Source organism: Rhipicephalus sanguineus, chromosome 7, assembly GCF_013339695.2.
Source record: "Rhipicephalus sanguineus isolate Rsan-2018 chromosome 7, BIME_Rsan_1.4, whole genome shotgun sequence".
NCBI classification, from domain to species: Eukaryota; Metazoa; Arthropoda; class Arachnida; order Ixodida; family Ixodidae; genus Rhipicephalus; species Rhipicephalus sanguineus.
The window spans coordinates 160,578,192-160,598,962 of record NC_051182.1 but is presented as its reverse complement, the minus strand read 5'-3'; the positions used below and the strand labels follow the sequence as shown (position 1 = coordinate 160,598,962).

The 20,771-nt window shown below is 48.7% G+C and overlaps 1 protein-coding gene across 1 annotated transcript; it reads right to left on the bottom strand.

Annotated features, from left to right (window-relative positions):
- Nucleotides 1-1,380: 1,380 nt before the first annotated feature.
- LOC119400419 (uncharacterized) lies at nucleotides 1,381-18,690 on the bottom strand. Its single transcript, XM_037667442.2, has 7 exons — nucleotides 18,485-18,690; nucleotides 12,560-12,737; nucleotides 9,669-9,752; nucleotides 8,072-8,191; nucleotides 7,320-7,453; nucleotides 4,808-6,288; nucleotides 1,381-1,719 (listed from the first exon to the last, which is right to left on the bottom strand). The coding sequence occupies exons 2-7, from the start codon at nucleotides 12,701-12,703 to the stop codon at nucleotides 1,391-1,393; spliced, it is 2,292 nt and encodes a 763-aa protein (XP_037523370.1). The 5' UTR covers nucleotides 12,704-12,737; nucleotides 18,485-18,690; the 3' UTR covers nucleotides 1,381-1,390.
- Between the last annotated feature and the right edge of the window lie 2,081 nt (nucleotides 18,691-20,771).

Genomic DNA, 20,771 nt, shown 5'->3' with positions numbered 1-20,771 from the left:
TGCTGCCTTCCTGGTAAATTGACATGACATTGATTATGGAAAAGTAACAATCACAAGGTGTCTGATGAAACTTTTACATTAGAATATTATTGTTTGGGAATCAAATAAGCTCTAAAAGCACCATACTCCAAAACTTGCCTAGTGTGGAAGATATGGGGTTTAGTGGCCGAAGTGGGGTCACGCAATCTGTAGGCACCCAGTGCTGCAGGGCCGTAGCCATAAATTTTTTCGGAAGGGGGTGGGGGTGTTTCAATCATTTTCAGCTATGTTCGTGCGTGTATACATACACATGCAAAGTTGAAAATTTTCGAGGGGAGTGTTCGAACCCCCCAAGCACCCCTCCCCCCCCCCCTGGCTACGCCCATGACCAGGATTTGGGGACATATGCACGTACTGCCATCTCTCGTCGGTGACTGCGGCGGCCTGCCGTAACTGAATGGGAAATAGGCGAAAGAAATTCTGACGAAAAAAGTTAGTTGTCAAAAACGACTCCCGGTTCTATACAGTAGAGACTTATTTGAACATTCTGTTAAAATTACAGTGTCGCACCACAAACCGCGTAGCTTCCCAGAGTATTTAATATTTAACAATGTGTTTCTAATGGGCGGTGTTCAATTGTCCTGGGAAGCCACACGCTTTGTAGTGCAATACTACAATTTTACCAAAACGTTCCAGTAGGTCTCTACTGTATAGAACTCCGAGTCGTTTTTGATAGCTTGCTTTTTTTTTCAAGAGATATGATTTTTTTCGCCCATTTCCCATTCACTTATGGTAGGACGCCGGTGCTACCGCCCAGAGATGGCGCCACGCACAAATGTCCCCAAATCCTGGGAATGATTGCAGCACTGTGTCTATCATAGGCGTGCGCACAGGGGGGGGGGGGGGCTGCCGCCCCCCCTAATCACCCAAGAGGGGGGCGCAAAATCTGCCCCGTGCATTGATCCCTCTAGTCACCTAAGAGGGGGGAGGGCGCGAAAGCTGCCCTATACATTGACTTAGTAGGGTGGGGCGGCGCTGCGATGTACCTTTGCCCCCCCTGATAGGGAACTCTGCGCACGCCTATGGTGTCTATGTATAAAATTTGCTGACGAAAGTCTTGTTGAGGTTGCTTCATACGTAGTTGAGCGATAGAATGTGTTGAGCCATTGTTCACGGACGAACTGGGTCAGGTCGATTCGTGAAAGAAAAAATAGTATTACAGTCCAATGAAGATTCATTCCACAGCACAGGCGCGAACTTCAAACTGAGGTTTATTGAAAAAAAAAAAAATGCCGCACATAATTCTGCGCACATGGCGTGCATTGGTTATCGCTTCGTTGTTGTAAGACTAAGTGACAGAGCCAAAAGACTTAGTTGTTCTTACTCCACTACAGTTCTGTGTGTTTTTAAGTTAGGCCTCGTTGGTAGCCATCTCTCGAACGAGGAGCTGTCGGGCCCTGGCGATGCTCCTCTGTCCCGTGAGCATGTTACCGTCGTCGTCGGTTCCGAGGCAGTCGAGAAGTTCGCGAAGCTCACGCATCGCCTCGCTCGGAGGAGCCGTGTCTATCCGGCCGCCACTACTGCCTCCGCTGCTGTGGTTACTGTCGGTAGTCGTGACGGTAATGTGCGGGTTGTCTTCCATGTAGCCGGTCTCGGCCAGCGCCTCGCTGCTGCCGCTCGCATCGGCCGTGTTGTACGTGGACGACTCGGTGCCGGTCTCGGAGGTCTCGCCTACACGGGCTGCAACAGAAAGAACGAGATTTCAGAAATGCGTAGTCCTACTCTGGCCTTTGGAAAGCTAGCTGCGGAGTGACCATAGTGATCGCTCTTGTAGCACGTCGGCTTCACCGCAGAAAAACGGTTAAAGGGCCAGTAAACAAGCCCGCGATTCAAAACTTGTGATGAAGAGACAACTGCGCACTTGTACAATGTGAACATGCTGTCGCAAGAATTTTGCGAATTAGTGCTGTATAGTGAGGAAGTTACAGGGGATATAACAACCCGCTTCGGCTGGTTTCGGTTTCTCGCTCGGCCTTTCCACCCTTCTCTGCCGCGAAGAGGAGTTGGCGTAGCCCGTTGTCGTGACTACGTCCACTGCCGCAACGTAACACGAAGTCGGCAATTACATCATCAACGCGGTAAAACGTAACACCTCCTCACAGATAACCCAGTGCACGCTTATGACATGTTCAAAGGTGTCGCATTGAACGGTACCTTGTTCTAACCTCTGCTGCAGGGGTCTCAAATACACGGACCTCTCGCAAGTGGTCCGGCCCGAATATGACTGTCTTCGGCACATATACATTTAATAAGCATAGGCGTGCGCAGGGTTTCGTATGGGGAGGGGAGGGGGGGGGCGAAGGTTCGTCGCAGCCCCTCCCCCATTAGGTCAAAGTATGGGGCAGATTTTGCGCCCCCTCTTAAGTGCCCCCCCCCCCCCGCCTCCGTGCGCACGCCTATGTTAATAAATATGTTAATGAGCTACGCAGACAGGACTGATCTCGAGCATATTTCTTTTCGTGGGGCACCCCATGAGGTCACCTGTTGAAACATAACTGTGGAACGAAAGCTCTATATTTCAGAATTTGCGTCCAGATTTCAGTAATTCTGGACTTCAGTATCGATATATTTCTCGAAACCTGACGTCAAATCCCCTTCAGAAATGACCCATATATGAGAATCTGAAAGATATTTCAAATGACAGCGTTCCCTCACATTTTGTTCAAACTGCTCCTCTCCCCCCATCCCTGCGGTTTGAGACCCCTGCTTTACTGTCTATGCTGTAGCCAGTGATTCCACTCCTGCGCCAACTGCGCCAAAGTGCGCCAAATTGTATTTACTGCGCCATCCTGATAATATCGACGAAATTTGCGCCAAACTGCGCCAAAGTCTCGGGTTTGGGGGCGTCTATCACCGGCAATCGCACCGCCGGCGCGTCAGAACATGTGCAGCTCGATCTTGGGGCTGCCAATAAAGTCGCAATCATGGACCAAGAATTATTCCGCTGAATAAATAGCGCTCGCGCGTGCGTTCCGAGTAAGCCACGATGCCATGCACGGTGCCGACGCAGCTTCTGTTCTGCAAGTCGGCTCGACAGCAAAACGCGCTCTCCGCAGAGGCTCGTGACGTCTAGGCCTATCGGTAGCGAGAAACTGCGACGGCGATTCATCGGCGGACGTCGTCTGTTCCAGAAACGCTGCTGATAGCTCGTTTCAAGCGTCGCACGGCACGTAAGGAAAGCAATGTTCAGTAATAACTACATGAGTGCCGCTAAAATGTCTGTCACTTCTGTTTCCGGACATCGCGGAATGAAATCTGGGATCGCTCGCAGTAGTTATATGGGACAATATCGAATTTTCCTTGCTTCGCGTTTATGGAAGAGCACGCGAACGGTGGAAACGCGTTGACACTTTTCCTCAGATATACTTTATCCATGGATCTTCATCCAGAACAGCTTTTTCGTAATTCCTTCCGCCAGCACGTCCGAGTTTGTAATCACTCTGCGGTAAATACCCCCTAAAAGGCCCTGCCCTTTCGAGCTCACGTGCTAGGGTTCCAATTCGAATTCTTTGCTTGCTTTTTTAAAAATGTCATCTAATTAGTAAAATCATATCTCCCGGTCGGAGCAGCCGCAAATGCGCAGCTGTCAGTAGCGGGCCCGTCGCTGACGGCCCACAGCGAAGCGGCTACGCCATGTTACACGTCCGCCCCTCGCTTTCGGGGGTCAATAGCTAACGGTTAAAAAAACTCAGTTTCGCTTAAGAGCGAAGCAATGAATGCGATACCAAAAAATTGTATTGTGAAACGAAGTAAGACTAGCAGCTAACTCTTTTGGATCCGATCTCGCGTAACTCAACAAAACGCTGGTTTAAGGGAATATGGCCCCTCCAGGAACCGAAGCGTTTTCTTGCTCTGAGTTCTCTAAACGCGAAGCGTTGAGAGCACAGCAAGTTTACGAGCCGTCTCCTGATGCCTCGAGATAGCGCGCGCGCAAGCGACTGCGCCCTTCGAAGGATGCGGTCCCCCCCCCCTTCCGCTCCCCTGGCGTCCCTTCATGCTCCTTACGAAAGACGGGCGGGGCGTTTCCTCTCTGTTTGATGAGCAATCGACGGCAGGCCCGCACGCGGGAAGATGTTATCTCATGCGCTGTCCGTGCGACGGAGACAGACGGCCGGCTAGTTTAATCTCCGCTTCAGCCGCGTTCGTCGCCAGCGCTCGCGAGCTTTTACCCGCGGCTAGAATGCGCGTGGTGATGTTATTAATTTAGACTTTATACGGAAAATTACGGCAACGGCGACGGCAAAAATCTGCCGAGAGTGTCCATATAATTGCTATCGCAAGGGTTTGGTACGGGGCAGATTTTGCGGCCCCCCCCCCTTAGGTGATTAGGGGGGGGGGCTGCTCCCCCTGTGCGCACGCCTATGCTCCTGAGATGATTTTTTCTATGAGATTTGCAATGAATCGAAATATTTCTAGCCTTCATAAGAGCCGCATAATAATACTCAGGTGCTTGAATGTTAATGCAATATGCTTCTGTATTGCACTCCAGGATGTAAAATTCGCTGCTCCAAAGTGCTCCCAGATGCAAAATTATCTGCTCCAAAGTGCTCCAAGATGAAAATTTTGCTGCTCCAAAGTGCTCCAAAACGGAAATTTTGCTGCTCCAAAAATTGCTCCAAATCAAAAGTCCTCGGTAGCATCACTGTGTAGCTCGTCTCAGCTAAAGAACAGGGAAAAATCTAGGGACTTTAGTCTCAGCTATACCAAAACCTGTCTATAGAAAACAGGCCTGGTGGGTTTTTTTGTTGTTTTTGCATATCTCGCTTACCGAGATCGCTGGACCACTGGTACCTCCTGAGGTCCTCCTCCGAGATGCTGGAGTAGTAACTCTCCTCCTCGTCATCCATCTCGGCGGGCCTCGTGCTCGAAGCCAGCGATGCCATAAACACGGTGCGCGGTGAAGGCGACGGACTGCGAGAAAGACCTCGAACTTCCTGGTAGATGTGCAGCGAGGAGTCGTCCGCCGAGTCCTTGCTCGTTTTCCTCGAAACGGAGGACTCCGGGTTTGAAGGCCTCCTCGCTAAAGGTGCCCTGCCGCTGCAGGGAGGACTCGAGAGAGTCCTGGACAGCGACGAACCGCCATCGCCTTCGTCGATTTCGGCGTATTCCGAACTCGGTGCCTGAATCATCGTGTGCCCCATACTGGTAGTTCCTCTCCTGGTGGCGTCGTCTGCCGACCGCCTCAGCGGAGACGGAAGCACGTGGTCCTCGTAGACTTCGGCGTACTCGCGGTTCGGTATCATCGCGGCCATCGGATTCATTCTGAGATTCGGAGGCTTCTTTCGCTGTCTTTCGTCGTCTCCGACTTTGTCGCCCATCAGAGACGGTGGTACGTGGTGTTCGTATTCGAAGCTGGGCATCGGGGCGGAGGCGTCGCTTCGCGGCATGGGGCTCGCAGGATGAGGCCTGGAAGGACACTCCGGTGCAAAGTCGTCGTCGTCAACGACGTCCCGACGACACGACGAAGAGTCGTACCTCTTTCTAGTCGCGGGCTCCGTCGCGAAACCGTCGGCCCTGGATTCTGCGGCCGTCTGATAGGTCGGGTTGACGTCCAGGCACGCCGTGATGCGATGTTCGTCGGTGCGACTCGAAGAAGAGGCGATTCGATTCCGCACCGCCGCCGCTGGCATCGTCACGTCGAGTTTCGCCGATCCCGTGGAACCTTGCTTCTTGTGCGACGTCCTGTTCGAAGAGTTGCTAGTCTGTCGTGAAAACAGTTCCGCCGATCGAACGGAACCGTCCGAGTCTTGCTTCCGGTGCGACGCGGTTCTCGCTTCTTTGGACACGCGGTTCGAGTCCGGGGTCGGAGCCGGACTACCGGAAGTGGAGTCGTGCTTCTGGCTGGGCGAATCTTTGCTTCCGCGTTTCGAAGACTTGTCGCGGTGCCGGTGAAAGCCGGGGAGACGTCCCTTGGCGCTCATGAGACCGCAGCTGAAGGACCGGGCCCTTCTGAGCATGCCGCCGTATCCCTTGTCCTTCTTGGTCTGCGAACAAGGATGGTCCTTGCCGAAAGCGTTGCAGTCCGACGTTCTCGGTTCGCAGTCGTGGGCTTTGAGTTCGGCTTCCGATATTTGCTGGTAGATGGCGCCCTCGCTTGAGGGCCGACGGTCCGAGGAACTCTCGTTGTTTCGAGTCGGGGTCTCGATGCTGACGTTTTCGTAGATAATCAGGCTGGACGTCTTCCGACGGCGGTCGTTGTGCCTGGAATGACGGCCCTCGCTGTCGGAGGCGGACGAAGCGTTGGGAGCCCTGCGAGACGCCAAACACGGATTCCACGACGTGAGGCGAAAATATTAAAGAATTCTAAGAATACTCGCTGTTAGGCTAGTCGGTGCATGTTTTGTATCAGTAGTAAACTTGGCGCAAAAGGTGTCAAAATAAACAGCTGTAAGGGAGCGCCCGTTCTATCTGTGCGTTCCTTTGTGTTCCTGCGTGGTCATGTTTTTGGCGCCAAGTTTACTATTGATTAAAAAAATGTAGAAGGCTGCTATTGAGTTCACGTTTCTCTTTTAAAAGGACACCAACACACTAATGGTACACTATAGGCGTTAATTTCGCGGTGAGCTGTATAGGGTTAATTTCGCGTTAACACCGGCGTTGGTACGTCTGAATAATTGGCAATCCGCCTATTTCATTTTCCTGTGCTGCCTTCTGCCGTTTTGGTAGGGGTTTGGTAGTTGCCGGTAGAACCACTATTACCACAAGAAAAGCCTCCGAGATGAGAAGACGTTTCCCGACTTTTCCGCTAGGGTAGACGCATGCGCCGGAGCGTCGTGAAAAAGGCGGATTGTTGGGGTTTTACGTTCCTAAACCACGATATGATTATGAGAGACGCCGTAGTGGAGGTCTCCGGAAATATTGGCCATCTGGTGTTCTTTAACATGCACATCTAAGTACACGGGCCTCTAGCATATCACCTCCATCGAAAATTGGGCCGCTGCGACCGGGATTCGATCCCGCGACTTTCGCGTCGGCAGTTGAGCGCTATAACCACTAGACAACCGTGGCGGGTACCGGTAAGCCTGTGGGGCGTCACGAATTTTAGGGTACTTTTCCCTGTTTTGGTCTCGCTCACATAATTAACGTTATTAAAGGTTGCTGTGTGGTGTCACTCAATTTGGCCGCAACTGGTACTATCCCGGAGATTGTGTAACCTGGGGTCGCTTAGCTCACACGTCTTGCCGTCCTGCCAGGCAGACACAGACAAGGGATATCCGAAGAAAGCTTTGCTTTAATATCGTGGAACACGGCGCCCTATGCACGCTGGATGGCGTACTCACTCTCCTCGCTGTATCTGCACCAGTTTGGGCGCGTTGTCCAGCTGCACCTTGAAAGGCCACGAGACCTCGCTGATTTGGATGGCCGCCTGCAGCGCCGCCACCCACACCTGCCGCGTTTGCCAGTCATCGGCAGCCTGCGTATGTGTTGTGTAAGCCAATTGTGTAAGCTGGGTTGGCAGCCTACCTAGCTTACGCAATCGGTGTGTAAGCTAGGTTGTGAGAAAAGGGCACTAGCATGAGTGGGGAATGTACCCGCTTATAAGCGGCCCCAAACACGTCAAATTAACCCGGCGTTTAACAGAATACCGAGTTGTTGAGGCTTGTTAATTGGTGGGCTTCAACGACCCAACACAACACTAAATTACTGTAAGATGCATAGCGATACTTAGGTGGTGCAGGCAGGGCATAGTTTTTGGAAATTTATATTTCATTTATTTTCGCCCAACTCCACTTTAAAGTAAAGTATGTAAATCGGTTGTCGCCGATGAATGCAGCGGCGAATGTAGTGGGCTCCGAATTTTTCATGAATAGCTCCTAGGTCACAAAAATACCTCTGAGAATAATCGTAAAGAATATCGTACACAGCATACCTGTCATAACAGAAAACGATTGGTGCCGGTCAAATCAACTTAGGTGTTTTCTCACACACTGTATGATTATGTTTCGACCTCGCCTGCTGTAGTTGCACAATAGTTGAACAGGCCATGTCATCTCCTTTGAAGGAATGCGGGTGACATCGAAGGGGTACTCACGAGGTGTATGACGTCAGACCGGGTGATGACTTCCATGGCGTAGGTGTTCTTGGAGCCGTGCGACGGCCTGACTGCCTGCACCAAGCCGAAGTCCACTAGACCTTTGCAGGTGCCGAGAGACTGCGCGAGAGTCGTGGCTTATTTATCACACTTAGCAAGCAAATACTGATTTTAAATGCTGTAAGTTAACGAAGTAGTTTGCAAAACGCGATCTTGGCACAACATGCAGGCGCTTCGTAACCGTTAGATACTTTTGAATTATTTTAAATATGACAGATAATTGTATGTGAGCCTACATGACAATAAAATGAATAAATCAAAATGAAAAATGAAAGCACAGGAGACTTTAATTGTTGTCTTTAATTGTAGTGTGGTAACTGTGACGTAATTACGTCATAATTACCACACTACAGTTAAGGAAAGTTGTCTGTTGAATTCATTTGGTTGTGCCTAACAAATATACAAGCCCCTCGAAAAAATTCCCCTTATTTCGTTCATACGTGACAATAAAGCTTCTTGGTTAGGCTTATAGTCAGGCTTAGCGACTAGTCTTGAGGTCCAGGCGCAGACCGACGGCGTGTTGGTGGCTGACATGGCCACTCTAGGGAAGCAGCTGCCTGAGTTGTCATATCTTCGCCCATACAGGGTTTCTCAGCCAACTTGCGCCAAGTATATTTTTCTAATTTCACGCACTCGAAAGAAAAGCTGGAAAAAGATTAAACAGGGCAGTTAGCATATGTGAAATAATACAAAGTTGCTGAACAAGCCTTACAAGTTTTCTACTGCATATTTTTTGTTACAGTTATTATTTTAAAATTCAGTTAACCAATCTTTGTGAGTTACCCAGCTTATCAGATTGCCAGATCTAAGCCTGGATGAAAGATTCCGACGTTTCAGAACAATTGCTACAACTTTAGCATTATTTATTTTTCACTATAGTTACTAATTAAAAAGTTAAGCAATCTGTTAATTACTCAGCTTGGTGGATTGGAAAACATATCCTGACGTTCTGCGTACGGCTCAGAACAATACTGGGCCAATACGACACACGTGGCAAATACGTTTGTTTTTTTTTATACTGGGCACAAGTCAGCTGAAACACCCTGTATAGAGGAACGATAACAGGAGCACAGCTAGCATTTGAGAGAAATGCTTTATATTTGATTTTCCAGTTCGAATGCATGCCAAACACATAGATGTTCTACTCTGGTAATATTTCAACTGATTTGAATGAAACCTGTTGCATTTCAGAGAGGTTCTGTCTTTTGAAGCAGAATATTGGCTCCAGGTGCCAAATATTCTAAAAAGGAATTGCTGAAACTATGTAAATTTCACGATTTCACACTTCGCACAAAGCATTATGTGCACCGAGCGTGCAAAGCTGAGACTTCCGACCTTAAACCTACTGCGTTTACTTGTGTCTTCCTTTTTCTTGTGCTCCGTCTTTTGCGCTGTTTTCTTTCCACTATGTCGTACCAACACGCCCAAGCATCCACTTTAGCTATACTGCCAAGTACCAGCCGTGGCCGTGGCTGAATCCAGCGAGTGTTTAGGCGCCTTTCAAAACTGTGCAGCTGTTGCACAAACTGGCACTCACGTTATAGTTTGACTGCGACTTGAAGTATAGCAAAGAGCGGCCGTCTAGCACGAACCAGTACTTGCGCCAGAACCACTTGAGATTCTGCAAGAGATTGGTGTAAACGTGCATTAGGTATAGCGACAACGTCATGAACAAATGAGATGCACTTGGCTGAAGTTTACTCGGAATTTATCTCTCAGGAGAGCTCTTGTTCATATTACGCCTACCTAACTGGGCAAAGATCTCATGCGTCCTATTAAAACCCGGTTTAGTATTCCTATTTAAGTTCGATTTTATAGCCAATAGACACTGGCGTACCCAGGGGAGCGGGTTGTATGGCGGGGGGTTCACCCCCCCCCCCCCCCCCGAATGTTTCGCATGTGTATTATACACGTACATATATACACGCACGAACATGCATAAAGAGTGGTGCACCGAAAAAAAATTCCGGCTATACGTCCCTGCCAATAGACGTTGCTCTAGTTTTGTATAGCTAGAGCAACGTTTATACATACAGTTTTTTTTTTCCTTTTCGTAGACAATACAGATTTTTTATAAAAATTCTATGACACTCAGGCTCCTGTCGTTATCGCACATCAACTCTACATCGAGGCGGAAATACTTTTCCACAACTAAAATCTAGTTGACACGACTAATTAGCAAAAACTCGTTAATTACCGTTTTAAGTATTCACTTGAGTGTAGCTGTTTATATTAGAAAGTTGTAGTGCATGATAGTTTATGGCATACCCAGTTTTTAGAAATCACAAAAGTGGCTCGTAGTTTGGGATATTCATAATCGAACTTCAAGGGCGAAATCGAAATTGATCGTGCCCGGTGCGCAGAAAACGCGGCCCCTCTGCTACGTAACGCCGGAACTACACGTGACAAGGAAGTTACGAAATTTGAATCAAAGCGCGCCGAAGCAGAATATGGTCGGGAAAATCGGCAAGATGTATAGTGCTTGTCTGTTTCTTTCTTAAACTATAAATAGGTGCAAAAAAACTATTTCGCCTGTCTGCAAGAAGAAGCGCCGCAGTGGCTACCCCTGAGTTTTATGCTTCTCAGACAAAGAAAAGGTTCATATAGCGATTTTCTTGTGTACAGCTCAAAAGAAACAGATAAGCACCAAACATTACACGCATAAGTAAGGCATTCGCTGGCACAAGTGAGATGTCTTGCAGCTTTTCACGAAAAGATACGGCCGCGGCGCGCCTTCATTCAAATGTCGTCACTTCCTTGTCATGGGTGGTTCCGGTCCGACGTAACAAAACGGTCGCGCTTCGTACCCGCAGGTCGCGATCATTTTCGATAACTCCCTTCAAACTGGATGACGAATGTCTCGAACTACGTGCAACTTTCGTGATTTCTAAAAAATGGGTATGCCATAAACTAAACTTTGTAATATAAACACCTGCTCTCAAGTCGATAATTAAAATGTTAGTTAACGAGTTTTTCTTAATTAGTCGCGACAGGGTCATTTCAGCTGCTGCAAAATATTTCCACCTCGACGTGGAGTTCGTGCGCGAAAACAACAGGAGCCTTACTGTCATAGGACTTTTATAAAAAATCTGTATTCCCTAAAAAAACACCCTGTATATAAAACTCGATCTAACGAAACCCGATTTTACGACTTTCCCGACCTAACGACGAAATTTTCATTCCCCAGAACTATCTCCTCGCAACAATCTTGCGCGACACAACGCGACACAACAATCTTGCGCGAAAACGGCACAATCGCCGTTTTCGTCCACCGCGTTTGCAGTTGGTAGCTTGTCATAGCGTCACGTGACCATCTACCTGGCTTGCATCGCCGTGCAGGGAGCCCCCTATATCTGGGCGACATGGGAATCTGCATGTCCGGGCCGCCATCGGGTCGCCCTCGCGGTTTTAAATGCGAATGCATTTCTTAGTCGGGCTATGTCAGGCGTCTGTCGGTGTCCGCAGGCCTCTCCGCTCTCACTCCCTCTCCCATAGCAACAGCTGCGGGCGCGCGCGCTTATCCTCACCCCTAGCAACCGGAGCAGGTGGTGCGGACGGAGTAGCGGAGAGGGAGTGGTTGAACTTCAATTGATGGCGCAAATGTTAAGACAGGAACGTAGAAGACACGTAAGACAGGGACAAGCGCACCCGTGTCTTCTACGTTCCTGTCTTAACATTTGCGCCATCAATTGAAGTTCAGCTATGCACCAACTAGCCCGACAGCAAACGCTATTAAGAGGGAGTGGAGAGGAGGAGCGCGCTCGCATCACACACTCGCATCGCGGGAGCTCGGCGGAGCTCCCGAGTGTGTGGAAAGAGTGTAGGAGAGGGTAGGTGCAGTGCTTCGCCGCTCCTTCTCTCGCGGTTCGCTCTCTCTCCTCCCTGCGCCACCGCCTCAATGCAGTGCGTTTGAAACGCGTTTGTAGCGTTTGTGCTGCCTTGGCACAGCCTGAAAACAGCGCGTTCTAAACGCGTTTGTGATGCATTGAAGGCGGTGGCAACACCCCTTAGGTGATTACGAACGCACGTTGGAAGCGTTCGTTGAAAGAGGCGCCCAAAAGGGAGACACTTGAGCGCGTCGATGTGTCCAGCTTTACGCCATTAAAATTACTACGCCGTGTACTCTCGGCGCAAGAAATGCATTCGCATTTCCTCACGATTCCCCTCGGAGAGGTGGGGGCATTTCTTTTTTTTTCACATGCGCAGGCGCGGGTTTGACGGCAACAACAATCTACTGGCAGTTTTGAGTGTCGCTACGTTAGAATTTTAGACCTCGAAGGACCGAAAAATCTTTCTCGATTTTACGAACTCCTAGATTTAATGAAATAATTTGTTTTTGGTCATCACTTCGTTAAATGTAGTTTGCACTGTAGAAAACTATACATATAATAAATACGTATAGCTTTTTTTTTAGCGTGGAACAGTTACCAGTTTTGCTGTCCTCTTGCGGAGGTAGCCCTCCATCTTTGGAGGTCCCGAATGGGACTTTCGGAACTGGACGCGGGCACGGAAGCTCTGGGACTCTTCTCGGCTTCTCATCTGGACATCGCTCTCCGGTTCGTTCGCCGCCATCTTCTCGCTGAGCGTGGCGAGTGCGTGCACTTCGCTGCGTGACAAAGCAGATATGAGGGATTAATTTGGACCTAACGTCATTCATTCATTCATTCATTCATTCATTCATTCATTCATTCATTCATTCATTCATTCATTCATTCATTCATTCAATACAGTAGGCCGGTCCAGGCCGAGATATCAGAGGGCATACAAGATAAAGGAGGGCTATACAAATCCGAAGTACATAGCAAGCAGTGGCGTAGCCAGAAATTTTTTCCGAGTGGGGGGGGGGGGGGCTGTTGAACCCCCAACACCCCTGGCTACGCCAGTGGACCATAGCAGCGCGCGACAACAAAAAAGAAATTTCCATAACCGACATATTTATTTATTTATTTATTAGTATACCCTCAAGACCCAGAGGGTGTTACAGAGGGGGTGGGTACGATGTGAACGTGGCAAAAATAATAACAACAGTCAAGGAAATACAGCAAATAGTTGAAAAAGAGAAAAACAACAAAAAAAAAAAAGGAAAGACAATAGTGTGCAGTTACACCATAATGTGTCTCGACACTGCGGACTTGAACAGCCCTTGGTCCTTAGTGGCAGCAATGGAGGGGGGAAGGCGGTTCCAGTCCCTGCTCGTTTTCGGAAGAAAAGATTGCAAAAAGTGGTTTGTGCGGCAGAAAGGAATGGCTACTTTATTCGGGTGGTCAACACGGGATGAGAGGTAAGCACACGGGATATCGTGGTTATGGAAATTGTTATGAGGGACGCCGTAGTTGCGGGCTTCCGAAATTTTGACCGTCCGGTGTTCTTTAACATGCACCCACATCCAAGTACAGAGGCCTCTAGCATTTCGTCTCCATCGAAATGCAGCTGCCACGGCCGGGAGTCGATCCCGCGACCTTCGGGTAAGCAGTCGAGCACCCCAACCACCGTGGTGGTTTAGCTCAAGAAAGAACACTTAAACGTGTTACAACGTGGCAGGAAAGGGCGTATACACTTTTCGTCATTAGTTCTACTAGAGTGTCCTGGTCACGTTATAGCTAATGGTCAAGATATAGCTTCTTGGAGGCATCTGTCGAGGTGGTGTCTTAGTGCAAGAAGTTTTCGACATGAGACAAAATAAATGCGACGCACACAAGCGCTAACTTCAAGCTCATTAGCATTTATTTCGTCCCTCGTCGAAATATTTTCGATAAGATGTTATTACCGACTACCAACTAGCCCGATCATGCATCTTGCTACATCTATCGAGAGTTGAGTTAAAACAGGACAAAACAGGTAAAAACTTCTTTTTCTACATACAAATAACAAACTGTTCGGCCTGAACCATATCTAATGCCACTAATGCCACGACTAACAAGACATCGCCATGCTGAGTCCCTAGCTTCTTTTAGAACCAAGGCGAATTCTTTCATATATTCTTTCTTCCCTCGCACCATTTCTGAATGGTGCGAGGGACTTAAGTACTCAGATGATATCTTATCTTCGATATTCTGTGCTATGCCTTGATATCAGCGGCGTAGCCAGGGGAGGGTGGGTTCAACCCCCCTCCCAAATTTTCAATTTTGCTTGCGTATATATACACACACATACAAACGCACGCACGAACATACATAAAGTATGGCTGACCCCCCCCCCCCCCCCGATAATATTTCTGCCTACGCCCCTGCTCTATACATCAATGTTCATCTGGATTACTGTTCATTACTCATTACTCTGTGGCTAACGTGCGGTGTTGTTTTGTTATTCCTGCACACTCATATTATTTTCAATGTTTACTTACTTTTGTTCGTATTACACGTACGATGCCCCTCCTGCATGGATCAGCCACAGTCGTGCAGTATTTTTGTAAATAAATAAACAAATAAACGATTTTATGGTCAGTAAACTGAACCACGCAAGTGCGCAGTTGGAGGCGTTCGAGGGGAAATTGCGGAAGCGTTCAGAAATCACTCTAGCTGCATTCATGCTTCACTTCGTTCCCTGCTCACATAGGCGAGGACAAAGGGAAGAAATGAACAAGATTGGGCTGACTCGCAACTATCTTTTTTTATTATTATTAGGAAAACACTCTTACGTATATGTTTACAGCAAAATGAGCGAAAAAATTGGGAAGATACGACAACGATGACATTGCACAGAGGTCAACACACTCGTCCAGAACGCTGGAACGGCACGCTCGGGTATGTTCCAGCACGCTATGGCACCGTGTGTACCGTGTAATTAGTAGTTTGATATAGCGCGCACTGTAGGTATTACGTGGCAGCAGAAAGCACAGGACCGGGTTGATTGGCGGAACATGGGAGAGGCCTTTGCCCTGCAGTGGGCGTAGACAGGCTGATGATGATGACGATAGCGCGCACTTGAACATTTATCCTAAGCGGCCATGCAGTCTATAAATTGAGCTCTTTCAGGCCATTTGTAATCGGCAAACATGGTCAGTGCTGTCCGGAGCGCGCCGTTCCAGCGTTCTAGACAAGTGGGGTGACCTCTTTACAGGAATGCTGCGATATATTGTTACCACTACACGTGCTAGTGAGGTGCCTGCACTTAGCGTCACTAGAGGTGATGGACGGCAGTCTAGCACAGCCATCACCTGTCCGTCTAATACGGAAAGCCTCAATTCTCTTTAATTTCTTCTTAACGCAAACTTCTTTAACTTATTTAACAAGGGACGGCAAGAATGCGACAGACACAAGGGCTAACTGCGTACACAATACGTCACCCGCAGCGTAGGCACCTCCACTAGGAGCAGATACCTTGGCTCGTTGAGCTGCTCGAGGTTGACGTAAGGTTGGCCGGCAGTAAATCTGTGCAGTTTCATCAGTGAGTGCACAATAATTCCGCCATGCTTTCCTCTTAGCGACTGGTAGGTTTCCATCACGTTTCCATCCATACGTACTTGGGTGTACAGAGCGTCTTTGTAGATGCGTCCGTGCCTGTGCCATTGAGCTCGAAGAGCACCGCAGGTGACGTAGTGATCTCCGACCTCATAAGTCGGACGTTATTCCTTGGGCCGAAGTACGCAGTTAGCGCTTTAGACTGTCGCATTAATTTCGTTCCTTGTTAAAGAAGTTTCTTCTTTTTTGTGTTTGAGAAGTAATCATGGACTATATATACCAACTAGCCAGAACACGCATATTGCCACTTTATTTTGGGAGTTGCTATCTGTGGCGTGAGAAGACCATTGTGCCCTTAAAAGTATAGGTGCGCGTCCACTCCACATCCTCGGCAATAAATTTACGGACTGAAACATGTACGCGTTTCAGTAAAGATCTCGTTTGGGCTAATTGGGGCATTCTTGAACACATATAGCAGGGCTGCACGAAAAAATCGCGGACGAAAAAAGGAAGTACACATTGCGCCCGCCCGTCCTGTGTACTTGCTTTTCTTCGTCCGTGTTTTTTTTTTTTTTTCGCGCAACCCTGCTATGTATGTGCTCGCTTAGTACGCACATTGTTTACCTACAAATGCGCATGCGCTGTTCACCGGCCATTGACGCAAGTCAACGATTCTACGTTGATGCCTGATATGGCGAAACCAAGAAAAAAAAAAACGACGCCCTTTCAGATGTCCAAAAAACCGCGGCACATCACAGCCACGTGGTGGCGTTGACTCATGATAACCTTCAACTCGGCATGCCATGCTGAGCTGCTGTCGATTCGTATTCCTGCCGTGGTCTTTGTTTTATTTTTATGCGGTGTTGACGCAACGTAGCGGTGACCGCGACCTTCCCGTTGCAGCCCGGAAAGCGACGCCGATATGTTTTTGCAAATTGATGACGTCCTGGACGCGTTCCTCTCGAAGCACACGTCATTGTATCATTGCACCGTAAAGAGCAACGTACGTAATGGTATGTGATTAGAATAGATGCATTCTCTGTGTTACATGTGATGTGTGTGATGTACGCGGTATGCCATGCATGCAGTTCTGTTTCCTTGCGCCGCTCGAGGCGGGCTGCAGATATATTTGGGACGGTGCTCGTCCTAAATACATCCCAGCTTTTGAAAATTGTCAAACTGCCATATTACATGTTTTAACGATAATCTTTTTTCACGACATGTACGTCGATGTCGCTAGTGCTGTGGCTGATTTTAGCATGTAACTGCGATCACAATAAGAAAAAAAAAAGCCTTAGCATCAATTGTGTGGTCAATCAGTCACTGGGGGGTTATTGCGATCTATGTTTCGCTTCTGCTGATGGTAATAATGCCCCGACAAAAAAATGTAACCTCACCCGCTACGGTGGTCTAGTGGTTATGGTGCTTGACTGCTGACGTCATACTTCACGCTTGTGCCCAGGTCACATGACCCAAAGCTGTCGAGGTGCAAATAGACTCTCCCCGTTATAATGAAGTCAGGAAGGTCGGACGAAAACCAGTCGGGTCATAATTAATAATAATAATAATCGCTGGGGTTTAACGTCCCAAAACCACGATACGATTATGAGAGACGCCGTAGAGGAGGGCTCCGAAAATTTCGACCACATTGGCTTTTTTGACGTGCGCTTAAATCTAAGCACAGGGGCCTCTAACATTTTCGCTTCCATCGAAATGCGACCACCGCGGCCGGGATCGAATATGCGACTTTCGGGCACGGAGCCTTTCGGGTCAGCTGCCAACCACCATGACCACTGAACCACCGCGATGGTTAGTCGGGTCAGAATTCGTAATAGTCAAAGGTAAAAAAGAAAATGGACGCCGGGCATATAAATAAGACATAATCGCAATATTAATTGATATTTGTTGTACTTGCAGAAGAAAGTAAGGTGTACAAACACGAACACGAGATAAGAGAAACAGACCACACATAAGCCAACTACTTCAGCTTTCTGTCGTTCCTGTTGTCGATGTCTATTTTTCTTTTGGCAGTTACCTTTCTAAGCAGGAAAAATGCAGCCTTTCTCCGAACTCGAGCATGCGAGCTTTGAGGATCGGATACATGTGCTACACTTTGGGAGCTCCACGATGCAATTAATTAGCTTTGCGGATTATGATCGTGCACATGTTCTTATAGAGAGCGAAGGCGTTATTTATTTATTTATTTATTTATTTATTTATTTATTTATTTATTTATTTATTTATTTATTTATTTATTAAATTACATCACAAGTACCTATCAGAACATTATGTGAAGGGGATTGCGTACTAAAAAAAAATCAAGACCAAGAGCATTAACCAATGCTTTCGAGTCTACAATACAAGTAAGCAGCACACTGTGAATACAGACAACAAATGCATTGAATACACTGGTCATATCGGGTTAGTATTGTAGACCCGGCAATAAAAATATCGAGCGAGTGCTAAAATAGGACCAGCGAGATTTCGATGGAGGCGAAACGCTACAGAGGCCCGTGTGCTTAGATTAAGGGGCACGTTGAAGAACACCACATGGTCTGAATTTCTGGAGCCCTTCACGACAGCCTGCCTATAAGCGTATCGTGGTTTTTGCACGTCAAACACAGCAGTTATTATTATTTAGTATAAATCAAGACATCATCATACAATGGCTATATATTCGCAAGAAGCGGGATAAACTATGAAAACATGACGTGCAGTTAGTCTCGTCAGATAGCATCCTTCATCAGTGGCGGTACCAGTGGAGGCGAGGGGAGGAAACACCTCCCTCCCCCCAGATTTTTGCCTGCCCTTTCCCTTGCCCCCCCCCCCCCCGCTTTTCCCCTCCTTCTCTCCCAGCAAAGAAATTTTAGTGCTTGATGTGCATTTTCTTATGACACATACTGTGTAAAAATTTACTGTAAGTAGAAAAATACGGATCAGTCGTCCTACTCACCTTTTTGTTCGATCTAGTGCATCCTGTAGCTAGTCGTCAGTCCAAGTCCATGCTGCTAATCCGTATAGGGCCACAAACAGCGGTATCGAAACAGTCGAGAGAAAAAAAAACACTTTTAGCGGTCTGTCTCAACGAGTTGCGCGTACTGCAGCGCTGTCATTTTAGCATCCCGCCACTCTGTAAGCACGATACGCACTCGTCTATCGCTGTACGGTGACGCCGTATGCGCCAGTCGCTAGACGGAACAAAAGTTTTTCGAGCGGACGCGCTCTCGGAGCGCGCGTTTCCCCTTTTTTCGTTTTCTTCGTTTTGTCTTTTTTGTTTTTTTTTCTGTTTGCTTTGAGTCTTTGTTTCTCCTTTCCTCTCCAGTTTCCGAGGCCCGCAGGAAGAGAAACCGGAAGTCGCGATCGCAGTAGCATCCGCGCGCTCCTCTCCTTCCACTTCCGCTCTCGACCTCCCGAGCACACGCTTGGCCGACCGAAAGCGCGACGTTCTTTTGTCGACATCAGAAAAAGGCATAGCGCGCGCTCGTTCTCTCTACATACACACACAGAGGGCTCTCTTCTTCTCGCTCTGAAAATTCATCGTTTCGAGTTGCTCGGCGCGTGGCGATGATCGTAAACCAACCGCACGCCGTTCCATCGGCTTTCGTTTAACGATGTTGCGCGTATGGCTGCGGACCCTTTGAAAGCGACGACCTCTGCTTGCTCTCCTGTCTTGATTTTGAGGTTATTTGTCCCCGTTTTGTTATAGACTCGTGGTGGAAAGGGTTTTTTTTTTCTTTTCATTGAAGCGGGCGACACGCGCGATAGCACAGGACACGGTCACGATGCGTCATCGCGTAGGGCGTGTTGTGACCGCGAGGCTGCGTGGGGGTCGGAAGCTTGTCGTGTGAAGTTCAGGTAGCCATGTATGGTATTTTAAGAGGGTTGAATGTTGAGTGAGTTGGTGTTCGTCTTTTCCTTTCCGTTCTGCCATTTCGTTGCGCTACTTACTTACGATGACATTCATGTATGTCAGGCATACGTGTGCGCGGGGGGGGGGGGGGGGGGACAGGGGGCGCCCCCCTTCCTAGTCACCTAAGACGGTGGGGGGGGGGGGCAAAGTCTGCCTGCCCCATATATAGACCTAATAGGAGGGGGGGGGGGCTGCGATGAACCTTCGCAGCCCCCCCTGTGAAGGGGAACCCTGCGCACGCCTATGATGGCAGGGGTATCAAACACGCGGCCGAGCCCGCACGATTGCCTTCGTCCCAGATTTTAGATGCGAAGGCATCTCTTGCTCGGGGGCAGGCCCGTAGCCAGGAACTTTTTTCAGGGGGTGCCCACTTGCTGAAAGCCTTCACTATTTGAGAAAAACGCTTATTTTCATTATTTATTTTCGGTAAAGCACCATGTATCAAAAACTTTGGCTACGGGCCTGCTCGGGGGTATGTCCCGCGGCGTGCTAGTCCGCACTCACACTACGCATGCGCAACTCTCCTCCTTCCCTCTCTCCAACAGCTGCGCGTTACTCTCTCCACTTCTCTACCAGCACCTGCTTGCGCTTCTCCTGCGTTCTCGCTTCTGCTCTCGCGGCGCATGCGCTACTCTCCTCCTCTAGTCTCCTCTGCTTCAAGTGGTAGAGCGCTGCGCGCGTTCAGTCCAGCGCTTGCTTCGGTTGACTCCTCTGAAATGCGGGCTCGACATGCCGAAATTCTCTCCTGCGCTGCGCCGCGATGAGCGCCAGCGCGTGCGCGTCCCCTCCCCCTCTCTCTCCTCTCCTACGCTGCTCCCCTCTTGCGCGCCTGTAGACCGCGTTCCCCGCTCGCCCTGTGAGAATTACCGGCCAGCTAGGCTAGAGGCACGGCCGAGGGAATACACGACGCGGGTAGTGTTCCTCTTCGCGTTCCACGACGCGAGGTCGGTAGCATGCCCAACGAACGCCAACGGAACGCGATCGTGCAAGTGCTCCGGTTTCGCATCGCCTCATGGTCCCCTTTAGCGGGAGATGGTGTAATTTTTTTCGAAGGGTCCTTCCTTTTTTTTGTAAGCATGTTCATTAACTACACAGACATGACTGGTGTCAAGCATTCTTTTCGTCAGGCACCCGATGCAGTCGCCATGTGTGGAAACAAACTATTTTTTAGAATCCCTCGGAAAGGGCGCGGCAACGTTAGCTGACATTTTGTATTTCATACAAAGTTTTATAAAACATTTTGTAATCAAGCCGCACAGCTTGATTAGCACACTCAGGTCTCGCCTATCTGCAGTGTGGAGAACGACCTTCAGGATTGGCTGCAGGGGCG

Bases quoted from the DNA above. Each gene is read 5' to 3' on its own strand.
- LOC119400419 (XM_037667442.2), bottom strand. From the start codon at position 12,703: ATGGCGGCGAACGAACCGGAGAGCGATGTCCAGATGAGAAGCCGAGAA. The intron at 8,192-9,668 runs GTGAGTGCCAGT...ACTCTCGCGCAG, and splicing joins AGTCGCAGTCAAACTATAAC to TCTCTCGGCACCTGCAAAGG. The intron at 7,454-8,071 runs GTGAGTACCCCT...ACACATACGCAG, and splicing joins GGTCTGACGTCATACACCTC to GCTGCCGATGACTGGCAAAC.